Source organism: Drosophila willistoni (genome assembly GCF_018902025.1).
Source record: "Drosophila willistoni isolate 14030-0811.24 chromosome 2L unlocalized genomic scaffold, UCI_dwil_1.1 Seg72.1, whole genome shotgun sequence".
Lineage (NCBI taxonomy): Eukaryota > Metazoa > Arthropoda > Insecta > Diptera > Drosophilidae > Drosophila > Drosophila willistoni.
The window spans coordinates 2,382,675-2,402,192 of NW_025814049.1; the positions used below are offsets into that span (position 1 = coordinate 2,382,675).

Genomic DNA, 19,518 nt, shown 5'->3' on the forward strand with positions numbered 1-19,518 from the left:
AAATGTTAAATTCTTTGGAAATTTTGATACTTCTCACTAAGTTTTCGTTTTGTGTTTTTTTATTTTTTGGTTGCTTCAGTTTTGTTTTAATCTAAATATCACTCGGTTTTCTAAAAAATGTCGTGTGGTGTGTGTGTGTGTGTTTTTGTATGTCTGTATTCGTGTGTGTGTGGATGTGTGTGGTTTGATTTTTAGTTATACTTCAATCTCGGATGAGATTTAAGAATTCGATCTCCTATACTTCCTCATAGCTGCGGCATTTGGGCAATGGATCGGACCATTTGCCATCTGGCTGACATTTGGGCCGTTCGAATGGACCCGTTTTCTGAAGATCCTCATTGGTCTGGACGTAACCGGGACGACACTGCACACTCAAATAGTCACCGGCATCGTAATTGAATTTCAGTGGCGCAATTAAACCATTGGGCGGATCACCTGGATACTGGCACTGTGATTTGCCTGAGAGATCGATATGAAGATGTGAAGATGGTGGTCATTTGGGTCACATGGGCATGCATGGGATGATGGTGATGATTCGATTCGATTCAGATTCGTATAGTTTGTTGATATTTTTGATTTGCGATTTTTTGAGTGTGGTTTATTTTTGTTCGTTAACGTTGATATATCGGCGGAAATACAACACAAGAGTCATTAATACATTTAGGTCTGAGAGTTAGGGCCCACTTTTTGCAGCGTTAATATATAGTATATTTTTTTTCTGTTTTTTGTACAGCTTAACATTGCTGTGTCTACTTACAAAATGGTGGCGAATGCGACCAAAATCCATTCTCCGTGCATATGATGCTCGACTCACCGACCAGAGTGTGGCCGTCATTGCAACTGAAGGTGACCAAAGCGCCAACAGTAAGACGTCGCTGGCTCAAGCTGGTGCCACCAATACGTCCATTAAGCGGTGCCACAGGCATCACACACTGAATGACTGTTGAAAGAGAGGTAAAGAAAATATAGCCCAATGTGGTGGATAAACAGAAAAAATCCTGACCCAATTCTCCTGAAAAGGGTATGTAAGATGAAAAGCAAAATAAAATGCAACACAAACATACAAATTTAGTAAAATCTGCAGCCACACAGTTTTAGTTCACCCCAATTCACCACAACTCACCTCTTAATAACTGATAAGAACGGCAAGTAGGTTAATTAAGGTAAACAAATCAAAACAGCTGCAAATTTAACTTCTTTTACCTAATGTTTCCTCTAATTGACTTTTCTTATTGTTAAAATGTGCAGCCACACTGTTGAAAAGCTGATCTTACCATGATTCACCACTGAATGAAAAACTAATCTAAAATAACAAAATTGTAGCGAATGTCTTTAATATTAATAGACAAAATGTAATGATAGCAATCTGCCCTGAACCTACTTTTAGCTTAAGCTAAGCTATTTATACCAGTTGGACTTTTGCCTAATAAGTAGCTAAATTACTGAAATCTGCAGCCACACTGTTTTAGTTCACCCCAATTCACCATAACTCACCTCTTAATAACTGCTAAGAATGGAAAGTAGGTTAATTAAGGTAAACAAATCAAAACAGCTGCAAATTTAACTTCTTTTACCTAATTTTTCCTCTTACTGACTTTTCTTATTGTTAAAATGTGCAGCCACACTGTTGAAAAGAAGGATTTCTACTTTACCACATCTTACCATAATTCACCACTGAAAGACTGGCAAAAGAAACTGGCAAGAAAAAAACATAACCTAAATTAACTAAAGTGTAGCAAATGTCTTTAATATTAATCGACAAATTGTAATGATAGCAATCTGCCCCTGAACATACTTTTAGCTTAAGCTAAGCTGAACCAACTTTTACCTAATAAGTAGCTAAATTACTGAAATCTGCAGCCACACTGTTTATCACCTGATCTCAACATTTTAGTTCACCACAACTCACCACACAGTTGTCGATTTATTCATTTCAAACTCACCCTTGCAACGTGGAACGGGGCCACTCCAGACGCCCGTCGGCTCACAGTCCAGCTGCGCCGGTCCAGTTAATTTGAAGCCCCATTGGCATTTGAACACCGCTCGCCCCCATGCCGATGTATTTAACTCAATCAAACTGAGATGTGGATCGTCCAGCATCAAACGTGGACATTGGATGGCATGGCATGTTGGCGATGGCGATGACCAATTGCCGGAGGCCAGGCAGGTGGCATTCGACGAGCCATCCAACCGAAAGCCTTCGGGGCAATCATAATAGGCCCGCTGGCCAAGCTTAATGCCCTCAAGGCGTAATTTTAGCGGCGACAGCGGCTCTGGTAGCTGCGGGCAAATCGAAGTGGCCACCACGACAGCAATACTGTTGGTCAAACCACGCGGCGAAGTGCAGGTAAATGTCCCAGAATCATTATTCTCGATGTTCTTGATGCTCAAACGATAGCGTACGGCTTTTTCTTCCAAAGCAGGTGACCAGCCTGTCAATTATAGCACAATGTCACGCAGTGTCAAGTTAATTATCTATCGCTAAGACTTCAATTACCTGTGGAATACTGCATATACCAGCTGGTCCAACTCCATTCGGGGGTACCTCTTACCCTCGGATACATGCAATCGAGCAATACTGTAGTATGCGGCGGCACAGCCATCACTCCCGACGGTTCAAACGAATGCGAACCATTCAACACTTTAATCCTTATCGAGGGAGCACTGTCCTCCGAATAGTTGGTCAACACTGTGGTGGGCACACAGCTGGGCATCCGAGGAGCCCACAAGCCATTCGAGCAAAGTACCCTGGATTCTCCCAATAGCTTATAGATGCCCAATTCCGCACATCGTGCCTGAAGGGAATGACCATGCGGCAGATCCCAGCCAACGTTCTGGTTGTATTTTGAGTTTTGAGGTAGAAGGAAAGTAGCGGATGCAGTGCATTTAAGTAGACAAGTGCATGAATAAACAAAAGGAAGGAAGAAAGATATAGACATGGATATAGATCAATCAACTCTTCCATCATAGAACTTAAGAGGAAACAAAAAAATGTAGAAGAAAGTCTCCTTGTCTGTAGTTGTGTTTAAGCCTAAAAAAAAGCCATAACCAGGACCCACTATTTGGACCCGCTAAACGCTTGGTTGTGGTTGTGTTTGTCTGTGTGTGTGAGTGTTTCTAAGTGCATTGCTAAATTCAAGACGCAAACCAAGACGCATTCTCGGTTCTTCTTGTTGTTGTTGTTGTTGTTTGTTGTATTCAGTTTTCAGTTTTCCACTCACAATTTCTCTATTTGAGAGTAATGTCGATTTGGATAAACGAGTTTTACGCCAGCCGCGATTTGGTGGTATCGGTGTCTGTAAGGGAGAGAGAGATTGAGTACCAGAAAACAAGATACAGAAGAATTCTTCCAAAGTTCCAAAGCATGCAGTGCGGCTGTGAGATATGAGAATAGGATTTTTACGACTAAATATAGATAAAAAGAGACAGATAGACAGATAAAGAGAGATAGATAGAGGCAGGACGAGAGTGACAGGGAAGAGAAATATGGAGAGACAGAGAGAGAAAGAGAGAGAGAGAGAGTGACCTAGTAGCTCTCACTAGTTGTTGATTCAAGCTCTATATTCATCTTGTAGCCCTTTCCCTACAAAACACTCGAAAAACTAACCAATATGCCTTGGCCTTTTCTTCGAGTGTACAAAATAATGTATGTACATGTATGTGTTGTGCTTGAAATGTGTGTATGTGTGTGTGAAATGTGCATGTCGTTGTGTTGCTTACCACTGAGATATTCCGATAGCTGAGCAGCAGATGTGATGGTATGCGATTCACATGGCAACTTTTATACAAAGGCTGAAATTTCACATTTCCATTGTCATCTAGGAGAAAGTACACAAAAAGAGAGAGAGAGAGAGAGACAGGAAGAGCAAGTGGGTGGCAATGGGCGAGAGAGAGAGATAGAGAGAGAAATGAAACAACATGTTGTTGTTCTTGTGGTTTATTTTGATTCAGTATTAATATGGCAACTAGTTAATGACTTAATTGTAGGTATGTATTCCTTTGTGGTGCATATATATCTTGTATTTGTGGTGGTAGTGGTGGTTGTGCTTGTGGTTGGTTGTTTTTGGTGGTTGTTGGTAGTGGTGGTGGTGGTGCTGATGACATCGATGTCCCATTCACTTACCCTCTTCATTGGTGGCGCACAATGGACCCACCCACTTGCCCTTGACACAGCGTATTTTACACAAACGTCTATCCCCCATGGGTCCAATTTCACCAGGAAAACGTATCTCTGATACTTCGGTAAATTGTTGCAATATATCCACTTCCTCGTCCTCCTCCTCATCCTCATCGAATTCAGGGTCATCGGGGTGCACAGGTGAATAGCCATCCTCCTCATAGATGCCTATAAGAGTAACACGACGACAGGAAGAGAATCGAAACAGAAAGAAAGGTTGTCGATTGTCATGAAATGGGCCAATGTACAATGCCAAGAAAAGTTAAAGGGGGGAGATAGATAGATAGACAGATAGATAGATAGATAGATAGAAAAAGCGGGTAAGCTTTATGTAAATGCAACGAAATGATAGACACGATTTGAGAATGCGTGTGTGAGAGAGAGAGAAGAGTGTGAAAAGCGAAACGCCACTTGGGCAAACACATTAAAACCGACTCAAACTTCAACCGCAGCAAATGTCGAAAGGCTCAAACAAAAGTGAAAAGAACTACAACATACATTCAGACAGAGAGAGAGACAGAGTGGGTGAGTGACGACTTATGGAATGCCTCTAATAATTTATCAGTTTACCCTCAATACCTCGGCCAGATATACCCTTAGATGTTAGCAGTTAATGGGTGCATCAAAAAAGGCACTTCAATGGGAACCCAACTTAAGGTTGTTAGATATGCATTAAAAGCGCCAACAAGGACGACCACTTAACTGGCGGGGCTGGGGTAGACTCGGGCCAGGATACAACTTCATTTCTAAGCGAGAAGTGAAAAGGCAAAGATAACATGAAAGATAATATTATGCCAGGACGACGAAAGAGAGGAAACCACCTCCCACTCTACTGGCTAATAGAAAGAAGAAAAAAAAAAGAAGAAAACATAAGAAAAGCATTCACAAAGTAAACAAAAGGCTGCGTTAGCTTACACACACAAAAAAGGAGAAAAAAAAAGGAGAAAACCAAAAAGGGAAAAGGGAAAAACCTGAAAAGGCCGCTTCCTTGTGACAAAGGCGGTCAACCAGGTCCAATGTTGGACTCCTTTGGAGGACAGTTAACCAAACCAAAGACCGCCACAAAGAAGATGAAGATGAGGAACACAGCATCATAAATTTTTGTGCTAGTCAAATAAAGCACCAGGACGACGACGACGACGACAGGAAAATGAAATGCCAAAAGGCTCTCCACTCTCGGAAAAACGGAAAACCAGTTGAAGTAGTAGTAATAGGAGAAAGTGTGAGAAAAAGAGAGACAGAAAGAGATAGAGACAGTAGATAGGAGGGGAATGAGCAAGGTGGATCTGCTGCGGTGCAGGTGTTAAGCAGATGGCAAATGGTGGCAGGTGGCAAGTGAATGGATGGAACTGAGCTGAGCTGAGCTGTGGCAATGTCAATTATGAGCGACTGCGATTAGCTTTAACGATGTTTATGTTGCATGTTCTGGTATATGTGTTTTTTTTTTTTTTGGCTCTGTGTCTGTGTGTCCTTATCAAATTTAAACTTGAAGCTCTTTTGTTTCTTTTTTCGTTAAGGACCCTGGCAATAGATAATGCGGTCTCTAAATCTGCCATAATAATAATGCTACTTGGCTTAATGAATATCAAATAATAGAATTGAAAATATTTAGTTCCTAAAGCTTTTCTTAACATTAAAAAAATTTGAATGTTTTAATTAGTTTTATATCTTTTTATAGTTAAAAATAAATAAAAAAAACATAATAGTGTCAATTAAATTTATGACTTATTAGGTATGGACGCAGATAGAACAAAGCTAAATTGTTCAAAAAATGAAATCTATATAATAATTTTATCCACAGATTCAAATAAAGGATCTTTATTGAATATGGTTTTCAGGTTTTGAGATCTGAAACTAAGTTAATTGATCATTGGATTGAGGCCTTAAGTATGATTTTTGATATTTTTCTGCCTAGTTTTATAAAAAGGAATTAGTTTAACAAAGTAAACAGGATGAGTTCGAACGAATTTTCATTACTATATAAGAAAAGGATAACTTTTAGGAAACCTCTCACTGAATTTAATTGCTTATTTTGTTGAAAGTTTTATCAATAGTTATTATTGTTACCTATAATCAGGAAAACTTTCAAAGGTCTTACTTTATTGTTCAGATATATTATGGGAAATACATTTTTTTTTTTTTCAATTGCCGTGTGCTGCATTTGCCAGAGCCCTTACTTGCCGCTTCGATGAATGAACCGAAGTCTTGGCTATTGTTTTTTTTTTTGTTTTTCTCTCCAAATTTGTTTTTGGCCATCCATTCTACATTCTGCACAACACAGACGGACAGACAGACAACGAGACAGCGACAGCGGCGGCAATTCATTATAAGCATTGGGCACTGTGGCATTGCCAGTGTCTGGCCGGCTACGTGTAAGTGCCAAACTTACCCTTATCCTTGCGGCTGGTGGTCTTTGAACTGGAATCGCCACCGCCTTTCGGACGGCTCAGTGCACCCGTGGTCTTGCCCGACTTGCGCTTTACACGTTGCAGGGCCACTGCTGCACTGCTCGACTGATTATTATATTGATGATTCTCCTCCTCGTCCTCCTCCTGCAGCAGCAGCTGTCCGGGATCCCCTTTGGCCTGGCTAGAGATGGAGCTGTTGTTGTTGTTGCTGCTGCTGCTGCGACGCCAACGCGCAGTGATGTCACGCTGGTCGAGCTCTGCATCGTGACTGTCACCACGGCGGCGATGATGTGTCTGATGATGAGCATTATCTTTCGTCCCTTGCCTCATCTCATCTTCCTTTGCCTTCTTGGGCTTGGGCTGCTTCTTGGTCTTTATTAGCTTCTGGCACATTTCCATGGTGGCTCCCTCCTTGGCCATGCACTTGGCCATCCTGGCCTTCAGCTTCAATTTGTGGAGCTTGGAACGCAACTCCCGATTCGGTTCTCGACTCTTCAGTATATCTGCTATATGGACATAGTAGACATCTCCCTCGGCAGCCAATTTACTGCCAGACCAACGATCTGTATCCGGTGAAGCCTCCGCATCATGCAATATGGCATGACGCTTATAACGACTGCCACGACCACGTCCAGTTTGTCCATTCTCATTTTCGATGCGGCGACGACGACCGGAACCGGAACGTCGCTTCTTGCCCTGTTTGCGATTGCTATTGAGACGCTTGTAGGAGCCATCCTCCCCCACGTGGCGTCGACCACCTTCATCATCGGCCCCATCATCTGTGTCATCGTCGGCCTCATCATCGGCCACATCGTCATCGGCCACCAGGCTAGCGGAATGCATACCGCCCTCTCCTTCGCCCAAATCAATGGAATAGGGATTCACAATTGCTGCATGATTCTCGCTGGGATGTCGGGCTACACCAATCGAATCGACAAATTCCACATCGGCTGTGGTGAAATCCTCTGGCAGATATACCTGAGTGGTCTCAAATTTCGCATACGGCTGCTCGGTGGTCATTTCCGGTTTGCTGATGGTAAAGCGTACATCCGGTGCACGACAACCAGGCGAAGCATCTACAAACAGAGAGAAAAAGAGACAGAGTGAGAGAGAGAGAGAGAAAAAGTCATCGTCAACAACTTTTAGCTATAAATATTTTATATGTACATATATGGGAGAATGCCATCTAATTTAATAACTTTCAAGTGCCATCGAAATTGCAAAATTTTTCAATATGCACAACGTCACACACACACACACTTACACACATACAAACATTTTCCACACACTCAAACGAAGGAAGCTTTTCTTTCTTCAATTGAATTTTCCTCGTTTTCTCAGAGTTATCGACGAGTTGAAGTTGCATCCAAAGTGAAGTAAACTAAAGTCAAGTCAACGCCATTGGCAACAATAAAATTTTCCCATTTCTCCCTAAAACTTCTTCTCTTTTCTTCTTTTATGTATGTGTGTGTTTGTGTGTGTGTGCATAAAAACTGGGTCAACTGTTGTAAATCTAGCCAAATTGCATTTTGTCCCTTTGTAATTGTTGCCAATTAGCTGGACTGGAGCCATCCAAAGTCCTACGCTTATTTGATTAGAACAATGCAACAGCACCCATATCATAGTTGCAACACAAACAGCAAAAACGACAAAAAAAAAGAGGACCAGAGTTGATAATTGCAGTTAGAATGATGAAAAAGTAGGTCAATGCTTTTCATAGTATTGCATTTTAAGTAGGCAAAAATGCTTTAAATAATTATCAATATGTCTTTATTTACATATTTTCATATCATTTGTATGCCATTAATTTCAAAATTATTAATTAATTGGGTCAAAAGATAAAAGTAAGTCCATTATAAAATGAAAGATTGTTTTTTTATTTAGCTAATTTGTATATAAAAAAGCGTAATTGCTTTTTAGTTTGTTAGGAAATCTAACGACCATCTTTCCATTTCCATTCCATCTCTTCCGTTTGAATTATAGAAAATTTAGATATTCAAGTTCTATTTCCCGCCTAAGTTTTATTTCCCGTCTAGAATATCAAATTCTTTCCCCTTATCTAGTTTCTATAAACTTGTATTCGTAAATAAATAATACTATTCAAGCGGGAGACATTTTCTTGAACTCATTTATACCTTTTTGAGTGCTTCTACTTAATAAAAAAACACAGATTTTATATATTTTAACATGATTTTAAGTTCAGCTGGGTAACTTTTACGTTCAAAAACAACACGAAAGAAAATTTTTACTAGATTTTAAATAGAGTCTTTCATGTGTACATCTGAATCAGTGCCGGATTAGCCATAAAGCAGGTTAAGCAAAAACAGAGCTTAGCAAAATAGGAAAATTAAAACAAAATTTAATTCAAAAATTTCGGAAAATCCTTAAAAACTTTTAACTTTGCGAATTTGTAATTTTGACAATTATTAATCGATTTTCGAAATATGAACTTTCCTTTTCTTATCTTATACCAATAAAGATCAAAATATTCCAATAAACCTTAATTTTATGATGCTCTAATTTAGTCAATTTATTGGGTATTTAATAAATTCATGTCTTTATTTTCAAATTGGAATAATGTTTTTCAATCTACATAAAAATCCTGGCATAAATTGTGATTTTTGTATATAAATCATGATTTTTTTTCCAAAATCATGTTGAAACTGCGATTTAATTGATATAAAACTTTCTGAATTCGGTTAAAATTGGGCAAAGTACGACAGATTAAGCAAAGATTTATGTTGATATAAATTTTAAGAGACAAAAACCTTATTTTTTAATAAATCGTATTTGACCGATTTTTATTCATATTCTCTTCTTTACAATGGAAATTTACCTTCTTATATTTATGTATTTGGATTGCTACAGGCCCCTCGCTGGCTTAATTTTGAATTAGCAAATAAGACATTCAAATACTTATAATTTAAAATTTTACGTACTAGTCGTCAAATCAATTTTAATCTTATGTAAATCATTTAAATCAGCTAAGTCATGCTTACTACAAATTTGGCCAAATTGATAAACCAAAAACGAGTTGAGCCAATATAATCAGCTGCAATGCTGACCTACCTCACAAATTTCTTATCTCTACAATCCATCAGAGACTTCCAGCAGACAGAGAGAGAGAGTAAAATACCTAAGCTTTACTCTTATCATAATGACGATTCGGCGAAAATGTAATTATAATGATGAGTTTCACGTTTTCATTCTCATTCATTCATCACATTAGTTTTAAATTCGTTCAAGTAATGTCATCAATACTATAAAAGTATTCTAAGTTAAATTTTTCGTCTTTACAAATATGTAGCTTTATAAAAGCGTAAAGAAGATATTAAGTATTTAATCTGAATTTATGGAAATTTTCGAAAAAAAACGTGATTTATTTAAAACTATTTTGAATATGTAAAATTTTTTTAATTTAAATTCTTTACAATTTTTTCAATTCAAGTTCATCAGCTGAATCAAACATTTGTAATCTATTAAAAAAAAATAGTACAAGTTTCTATCTCTCCCTCTCTCTCTCTCTCTCCCAGAGAGTCTACAAAAACTTGACTAATCTTATCAATATTTTTATTAGTTGTTGCCTACTATCTACCTTTTAAAAGTATTAAGTGTATATGTATACTAAATGTTTTGCTTGCAAATTCTTATTTGACGTTAAAACTTGGTAGAGGAAAGACATCATGGATTTTTGTTATATATGGCCAATTCTCGCATTATCGGTGATTCTACATTGGATATATAGAGTCAGTGAGGATTACTATATACTCTCGTTCTTTTCACGGCGAGTGCGTGCCAAGGAGGGCAAATCATTGGACAGTATAGCTTCCGTAGCCCCAGGATGTACGATATTTGGCAATTGCTTTGATCTATATGGCAAAGACAATGGTAAGTTTAGTCACCTTGGAATTATACAATCGGCAGTAATTGGAGTTTTACTTTAGGAGAAGTTTTCAACTATTTTCGTAATTTGGCCAAGACCATGAAGAGAAGTTATATACAGTATAATGTGGGAGTGCCAGCCTATCAAATAATTGATGCCGAAAATGCAGAGATAATGCTTAACGATCAGAATCTGATAAGCAAGGGTTTGATCTATGATTTTTTACATCCAGCTCTTAAAACTGGAATATTGACCTCAACTGGTGAGTAATCAAAAACTTATTCAAAGTAAATTGTATATAAGTTTTTATTCTATAGGTAAAAAATGGCATATGCGTCGTAAGATGTTAACACCGACATTTCATTTCAATATATTGGAACAATTTCAAGAGATTTTCAAGTGAGTTAACTAAACTTTCCAAACAAAAACATTATGTTATCGAATTACTGTGTTCTTTTAGATCGGAGAGTATAAAATTTGTTCAACCATTCATTGGACAGGAGGAATCGGAGATTTCTCTCAGTAAGCTTATACCTCGCTTCACTCTGAATAGTGTTTGTGGTGAGTTGTAGTAAGTTTATATAGACATATATATCTATAACTAGATATTTGCTTTCTTTAGAAACCGCCATGGGTATTAAATTGGATGATATGCACGGAAAGGGGGATCGTTATCGTGAAAGTTTTGAAATGATTGAGAAATCGTTTATCAAACGTCTGAGTAATCCTTTATATTGGAATAATTGCTTCTATAATTTATTTGTGGCCAGTAAAAATGAACCTTTTCTGAAAGTGGTTCATGACTTTTCCAGTGAGATTATTGCCAAAAGACGTATACTCCTTGAGGACATATTGGCCGAGAAACTCAAAACTCAGACGGCAGATGATGATATGTAAAGCAAATATCAATTAAATCCATTTTTATTTTAATGACGATTCAATTTTAGCTACATTAACAAGAAGACACGTTTCGCCATGTTGGATACTTTACTTTTGGCTGAGAAAGATGGTCTTATAGATCATTCAGGCATTTGCGAAGAAGTGGACACTTTGATGTTTGAAGGATATGATACTACATCAAATGGTATTATTTTTAGTCTGATGAACTTGGCCCTCTATCCGGAGATGCAGGACTTGTGCCATGCGGAAATTCAGAACAATATTGAGGGTACGACTTAAACTATAAATATCTATACTTGCAAATTTAAAGACCTTTTCCTGGCCCTAGATGACTTGAGCAACTTGGATATGATACAGTTGTCCAAATTGAGATATATGGAATGTTTCTTGAAGGAAACTTTGCGTCTATTCCCCCCCGTGCCCATTATAGTTCGTAGGACAACACGTGAAACTGAATTGGCAAATGGTTTAATCTTACCCACAAATACTCAAATCGGTGTGCAAGTGTTCGATATACATCGCAATCCAAAATATTGGCCCCAACCAGATGAATTTCAACCCGAACGTTTTTACAAGGAGAACTCAAAGGATCGTCCTACTTATGCCTATTTGCCTTTCAGTGCGGGTCAAAGGAATTGCATAGGCAAGTTAATTCCACTAACCGCACGACTGTCAACTAATTATTATCTTTTTTTGTTGTAGGTCAAAAATATGCCTTCTTGGAAATGAAAACTTTATTGGTTGTCGTTCTCAAACATTTTAAAATTTTACCCATAATGGATCCGGAGTCTTTTGGTTTTCATGCTGGTATCACTTTGAGAACCAAAAATAATATTCGAGTTAAGCTAGTGAAAAGAAATTAGATTTAAAATATTTTTAGAATATAGATTAAAAAACTTTACTCAAATTCTTGTATTTCAATTTGTTGGTTTGGCTCACTAAATTTCATCAGCGATTTCAAACATTTTTAATCTTTTGAAAAAGTTTGCCTCTAATGCAAAAGAGAATTAATCTTATCAATGTTTTATTCGTTGTTGAGTATTCTGTCTATACATATGTATACTAAGTAATTGATAAGGTCTTATTTGGTGGGGTCTATAGTACTAGAGCAAAATTTTAGTTTCAACGGCAACTTGCTAGAGCAAACATCATGATAATTGCTTGCTTGTGGTTCACTGCTTTAGCCATTGTTATACATTGGTTATATAAACTTAATAATGAATACTTTATACTCTCATTCTGTTCACGACGAGTGCGAGCCAAGCCAGGCAAAACTGTAGAGAGTATAGCCGCCTTACCCCCCGGACGTACGATATTTGGCAACTGCTTGGATTTATATGGCAAAGACGATGGTAAGTTGATAAGAAAACACCGTTAAGTGATATAAATTTAATACTTATATTCTTATATCCAGCTGGTGTGTTTAACTATTCGCGTAATTTGGCCAAGACATTGGGAAAAAGTTACATACAATATGGAATGGGTGTGCCAATTTATAATATTATTGATGCCGAAAATGCGGAACTAATACTTAACGATCAGAATTTAATAACCAAGGGATTGGTTTATGAATTTATACATCCAGCTCTTAAAACTGGACTATTGACCTCAACGGGTATGTAGAAAGGAGTTTTCGTTTCTTAAGAACTTTTCAATAATATATAACTTATCCAATTCAGGTAAAAAATGGCATATGCGTCGCAAGATGTTAACACCCACATTTCATTTCAATATATTGGGACAATTTCAAGAGATTTTCAAGTAAGTTAACTAAGAAGCTAAGACTTTATCTTATCAAATTCCTTTGTGTTTAGATCGGAAAGTATAAAATTTGTGCAACCATTTATTGGGCAGGAGGAAACGGAGATATCTCTTAGTGACCTTATACCACGTTTTACCCTGAATAGTGTTTGTGGTGAGTTGTATTAAAACTAAATGTATGTATATAAATAAATTATTTTCTATTTTTAGAAACCGCAATGGGCATTAAATTGGATGATATGGCCGAGAAGGGTGACCGTTATCGTGAAAGCTTTAAAATGATTGAAAAATGCTTTATCAGACGTTTGAGTAATCCGCTGTATTGGAATAATCACTTGTATAATCTATTTGCGGCAAGTGATTATGAATCGCACTTGAAAGAAGTTCATGATTTCTCCAGTGAGATTATAGCCAAAAGGCGTATACTCTTTGAAGACGAACTGGCCGAAAGAAAAAAGACACAAACAGCAGATGATGATATGTGAGCGAAAGTCATTTGAAAAAGTTTTGGATTTCTATAATTTTTTATACCCTTGCAGAGGGTATTATAAAATTGGTCAGATGTTTGTAACGCACAGAAGGAGACGTTTCCGACCCCATAAAGTATATATATTCTTGATCAGCATGAGAAGCTAAGTCGATATAGCCATGTCCGTCTGTCCGTCTGACCGTCTGTCCGTCTGTCCGTCGGTGCGTACGCGTTTTACTCAGCCATCTTAAGAGCTATCGGGATGAAATTTTTTTTGGGAGCTTTTTTTCACCCGGGTGAGATAAAGTATGAAAATCTTTGGGATCGGACCACTATATCATATAGCTCTAGAAGAAACATTTTTGCAAAAATTGGAGTATCCCCATGAAATTTACCAATATGATAGTAATAGATATAAAATCTCAGATCCCAAAATTTGAATCTGATCCGATAAATAGAACACAAGTTACAGTCAATATAAATCGGTTCAAACGCTGCCGGCAGCGCTGCTTGCTGCCTACTACTGCCATCATCAAATCAACAGAGCACACGCATACACACACAGACGCAACGCTACATGAACTGTATGTGTATGCGTGCCGTGCTTTGCTTAGAAAATGATGGAAGAAGAAAAACTTGTGGTAAAAAGAGAAATAATATTTTGTTTGTGTATTGATGAATTGAGTTGCAGGGAAAGAAATTTCAAAAAGGAAAAATATTATTGCCAAGTATACTGCAAGGGTATATAAACTTCGGCATAGCCGAAGTTAGCTTCTTTGATATTTTTATACTCTATTTGGCAGTTTTATCAACAAGAAGCAACGTTTCGCCATGTTGGATACCTTACTTTTGGCTGAGAAAGATGGTTTCATAGATCATGCCGGCATCTGTGAAGAGGTGGACACTTTGATGTTTGAGGGCTTTGATACCACTTCAATGGGTCTAATATTTGGTCTTATGAACATGGCTCAATACCCCGAGAAGCAGGAACTTTGCTACAAAGAAATTCAAGAGTATATTGAGGGTAGGAGTGAACTATTCCAACTCAATATACAACAATTAATTATATTTGCTTCTCTCTTTAGATGACTTTAGTAATCTGGACATAACTCAATTGTCCAAAATGAAATATTTGGAATGCTTTATCAAAGAGAATTTGCGTCTGTATCCCTCGGTTCCGATTATGGGACGTCAGACCACAAGAGAAACTGAGTTGGCAAATGGTTTAATTTTACCCGCCTACACTCAAATAACTTTGCATGTCTTTGATATACATCGTAACCCAAAGTATTGGTCTCAACCAGATGAATTTCAACCGGAACGTTTTCTCAACGAGAACTCAAATGATCGTCATACCTTTGCATATTTGCCCTTCAGTGCGGGTCAGCGTAATTGCATAGGTAAGTGAATATATCAAAATATCAAATAATTTTATTTATTTTTACGATTCTTTCTTTCTTTGTAGGTCAAAAATATGCCATTTTGGAAATGAAAACCTTGCTGGTTGTTGTCCTAAAACATTTCAAAGTTTTACCTTTAGTTGAACCGAAATCTTTTGAATTTCACATGGGCATCACTTTGAGAACCAAAAATAATATAATTGTTAAGCTCGTAAAACGAAAGTAAAATGAAACAAAGATATTTGAAGGAAATGTGTGTGTTTAAAAGTTGTATTTTATTTAAAATGATTTTTCAAGCAAATATTTATTGTCTATTGGAAGTATTAATGGTGAATTTGGGATAAGTTTTTTAAGCTGAAACTTTTTCTCTCTTTGGAAGTGTCATTATATGGTTTATGTTATATTATTCTTAAAACTCAATACGTTGATAAAGTCACAGTTGATAACGTTGACGAAATATGAAATAAACTCTTAATGCCTGATTTTAACAGTTGGTAACAAAGTCATAAGGTATTTCGAAATACTTTTGTGATAAATAAGTCGGATATTTCATAATTACTGCAACTTTTAAAAACTTATTGATAACTAGAGGTAATATATTCAATATAGGACTACGAAATGGGGGAAATTTGCCGCTCAAAATTGGCTGGAAAAGTTTTCATTATTTGCAACAGTTAAAAGTTATAATTTATAGTTTTTGGTATGCTTTGTAACTTAAAAATTATTTACAAGCAACGTTTCCGTTGAGGATTTTTGTTTTAATCGACAGGAAATTCAAAAACTTCTTTATATGTTACAAAAACATGAATGCTTAGTGTATTTATTGCATTCTTTTGGGATCAAATTTGCCTACAACCGCCAAAGGGTAAATCCTTAACAATACACTAATTTATATTGATTATGTACGTTACGCCCATATACAAAATATCAAGTAAATCTAAGCTTCATGGCAGCTTAGCCTTAAATGTCATATTTATCTGTGTTTTTGGTAAAGAATATGTCAACCTTCTATATGTTTTTATTTACTAACTTTATGTTAGTAATTTGTCTTATTCCAGACAGTCCCAAAGCACTTTAATCATATATTTGCCTGAAGAAAAATTTACCTCTGCTTGATGTTAGCTTATATTTGTAGGGTAGAATAGAGAGAGAGCAAGAGAGAGCTGCCCTTTGACTAAACCGAATTGGGTCACACTGGGACCCTTTGGCAGCAGCAACTTAATAATTGAACAAATGTATTGAGTGAGTGAGTGAGTGGACAAATATGATGAGAAACAATTTGAAAGCAACGGTCTCCTATATGGAAATGCTGCTTAAGGATATTTTAAGCCATTGCGCTCGTTATATGTTTCGGTTAGTTAGTTTAGTTTTTGCCCATATCTATATCAGAGAAGGGCAGGGAGGGAGAGAGTAGCCGCTGCTGATAATCGCTGGCAAACTAGGCAGTGGTGGCATCGGTGGCGGCAGCTGAACGTTGGTTTATAAATCATTCATAAAGCGAGAGAAAAAAAAAGGAGAAGCAGTTTCTTCTGGCATATCTGCTTGATATTCCCCATAGTTTGCTTCAGTTTCAACTGCATTTATGCAAAACACGCAGAGCAAAAAAGACGACAGACGGATCGCAGGGGGAGGTGACGACCAAGTCATCTTTATCTTTTAACTTGCACACACACACACCCTCACACACAAATATATAAATATATGTATGTGTGGATGACACTATAGATGGCATAATATCTAAGAGAGGTTTTTCTTTCTTTCTTTTTTTTTTTGTCATACGCTTTCCATTTCCATTTCATTTTCATTTTTTGTGCTAGCTGTAACTGCGATTTTGACAGTTTGTTAGTCAGTTATAACATTTGCATGCATAATGCTCTCTCCCTCCCTCTTCCTCCCTCTCTCTCTCTCTCTCTCTATTCTACTCTCCGCTGTGGCTGTGTCAATGTGTGCTGACTTTGGCTTTTGTTCTAAGCTCAAAAACGCATGTGAGACCATTTCGCCTGGGGGTATGCAACATAATCTTTTACTTCTACTTTTCTGCCTTCCCCGCATCATGATCGCCATCGTCATCATCATCATCAGTAGAGCATGAACATTTCTGGCTGTAGCTTTAAGATTTATGGTATGTACTCGACAGTTTTTTTTCTTTTTTTCTTCTTTTAGTTGCCATTTGTGTTATTGCATATTTCATCAGTAGTTCTCTTCTCACAAACTGTCTCTCTCTCTCTGTCGCATAAGTCAAATTTTATGACAGACTCAGCCAAACTTGGCTGCAATTCTACATTCCGTTTTTGCTCTGCGTTCGGTTTGCCCCATGTAAATTAAATTCCTTTCGCTTCATATGTGTTGAGCAAATATTTGCAGTACTCCTGGTGGCAACTGCCATTGGCTACCTGCAGCATTCTCCTCTTCAAATTGACTTGGCTTGAAAACTGCGTCATTTTTCAGTTCACTCTTTCATCTCTCATACATACATTAAACACGCCAAAAGCAAAAAAAAAAAAAAACGAAAAAAACAAGAGGAAAAAATAAACGCAATTTGCCATTCGGTGAATTTTGCGACGCAATTTATCCATTTCACGATATGGAAATTAATTACTTTATACGCATATCTACCCAACCCCTCCAGATACTCGACTCCATTCAATTCGACTCGACTCGAATCGACTGACGACTCCTGGGCAATACAACCCCTAATTCTAGTCTATCACGTTTTTCTTTTTTTTTTTATTACCCGGCTACCTTTTTTTTTCCTTTGCTTGTTGTTTGCTTCGTTTTTTTCCTTTTCTTTTCTCCTGTTTTGTATTCTTTTGTTTTGATTGGACTTAAGCTTCTTCATTTGATGCCGGAAGCTGAGGTGTTTCTTATAACGAAGTTGGACTACACTTGCCATTGGTTCAGAGATTTGGGATATGGAGATTTACGGAGCCAAATGATCAGAGCTAATTTCTAAATTCAAAAGGTTTTCATCTTTGTATACTAAAGCCATAAAAATCACATAGAGTTTTCATCCTTGTATAGTAAAGCCTTCAATAACAAACAAAGCTCTAAACTATTTCTTCTTCTAACATAAATACACTTAAAACTTAAAGACTTAAACTAATCAGAGTTAATTGAAATTAAGTCATCCTTTTTAATAAATGTTAAATGTTTGCTTAAGTTTAAATTTCATTTAGTTTATAGGGTTCGCAGTCTGAAATAAAGTAGTTTCTAAGGGCTGCCAGTTTTTAACATTTTTTTGATAAGGGTTAACACCTGGGAACCTTCCAAGGGTCTTGTTATTCTATTCTTTTTGTATTTGTTAAAAATTGTTGTATATTTCTATAGCTCAAGTGTCAGAAGGGGGATATCAGGGCAAATGGTCACATTCATCCCAGGAATATTAACTGCATTGTGTATAAGTAACCAGTATTGATATAAATATTACTCAAAGTAAGACATGATTGGTTTAGCTTTGAAAACATTAGAGTTTTCAATATTAAGTCTTATATTCTTACTTTAAAATCATAATAGAAAAAAACAAATTGGGTGGTAGAACTTTCAATAAAACCCTCCTGCTCCAATTTTCCTTTTTAATTTCGAAAAAATCGCTGGCAAGTGCTTCAATAACTTTTTGAAGACTTATGACATGGTCCACTTTTATATGAATCAATCAATTGCTAAGTCAAATACATACATAAAGCCAAAAGTTATTCCTTACAAAACTCATCCGTACATACATTCAGCTTATAAAACACTAATTGCTTTCATTTTCACTTTTATTCCTTGAGATGCTCTGAAATGCGAATGTGATGCGAAAATAATGATACCCTTAGTCAGGAAATGGGTAAAAATATTTCATTTGTTTTAGCAGTTTATTTGCTTTGGCGCTTTTTCGCTGCTTCCTTTAGGTTTTTCTTCTTTCCCTACAGCTGTGTATGTCTGTGTATGTGTGTTAAGTCGTGTGTTTCTCTGTGTGTGTGTGTGTGTTTATGAACAAGGTCATTTCTAAAAATTACTCACCTGGCTCCGCTGTGGTTGTTGTTGTCTCAACGGTTTCTGTATTGGCATTACTCTTATCCGGCAAAACCAATAGCAATACGGTCAAGGATATTAAAGCCCAAAGGGGCTTATGGCGCATACGTTTCGGCCTGGCCCTAAGCATGGCCAAAATGATATATATATAAACTCTTGCAATGTACAATCAATCAAATGTCTTGAAATCTTTAAGTATTATATGCATTCGCTTCAAGTGGATAACTTTTTCGTTGCACTTGCCAAACACACACTTACTGGCACACTAACACACACACACACAAAGCACTTTGGAGAAGGCGCAAAAATAGAAAATCCTTTTAAACTTGGTGTCAAACAACTGCACTTGATGGTTCCGAGTTTTGTATATACTTTGGGTTCTTCTCCTTAAAGTTTCACTTTTGTTTTCACATCACCACAAACACAAAGAGCGAGAGGGAAAGAGACGCACGTTTCGTTTTGGTCCTTCTGTGGTGTTCTCTTCCAGGCTTCCTTTTTTTTTTTGG

At 37.1% G+C, this 19,518-nt stretch overlaps 2 protein-coding genes across 4 annotated transcripts; one reads left to right on the forward strand and one right to left on the reverse strand.

Annotated features, from left to right (window-relative positions):
• Positions 1–211: 211 nt before the first annotated feature.
• LOC6646191 (locomotion-related protein Hikaru genki) lies at positions 212–19,518 on the reverse strand. Of its 3 annotated transcripts, XM_002068759.4 has the most exons (9): positions 19,001–19,518; positions 6,567–7,661; positions 4,124–4,345; positions 3,721–3,818; positions 3,222–3,296; positions 2,498–2,834; positions 1,944–2,432; positions 758–940; positions 212–459 (listed from the first exon to the last, which is right to left on the reverse strand). In XM_002068759.4, exons 1-9 carry the CDS (start codon positions 19,140–19,142, stop codon positions 236–238), a joined length of 2,865 nt encoding a protein of 954 aa, XP_002068795.1. In that variant the 5' UTR covers positions 19,143–19,518; the 3' UTR covers positions 212–235. The 3 variants fall into 3 exon arrangements, with proteins under 3 accessions (XP_002068795.1, XP_015033166.1, XP_046866293.1); XM_015177680.3 differs by lacking the exon at positions 3,222–3,296; XM_047010337.1 differs by lacking the exon at positions 3,222–3,296 and having other exon boundaries at positions 394–940.
• LOC26529268 lies at positions 10,218–15,265 on the forward strand. Its single transcript, XM_015177698.2, has 16 exons — positions 10,218–10,473; positions 10,530–10,730; positions 10,786–10,867; positions 10,929–11,029; positions 11,091–11,361; positions 11,416–11,636; positions 11,697–12,011; positions 12,071–12,224; positions 12,509–12,720; positions 12,783–12,983; positions 13,048–13,129; positions 13,183–13,283; positions 13,340–13,610; positions 14,402–14,622; positions 14,684–14,998; positions 15,064–15,265. The coding sequence occupies exons 1-16, from the start codon at positions 10,269–10,271 to the stop codon at positions 15,222–15,224; spliced, it is 3,114 nt and encodes a 1,037-aa protein (XP_015033184.2). The 5' UTR covers positions 10,218–10,268; the 3' UTR covers positions 15,225–15,265.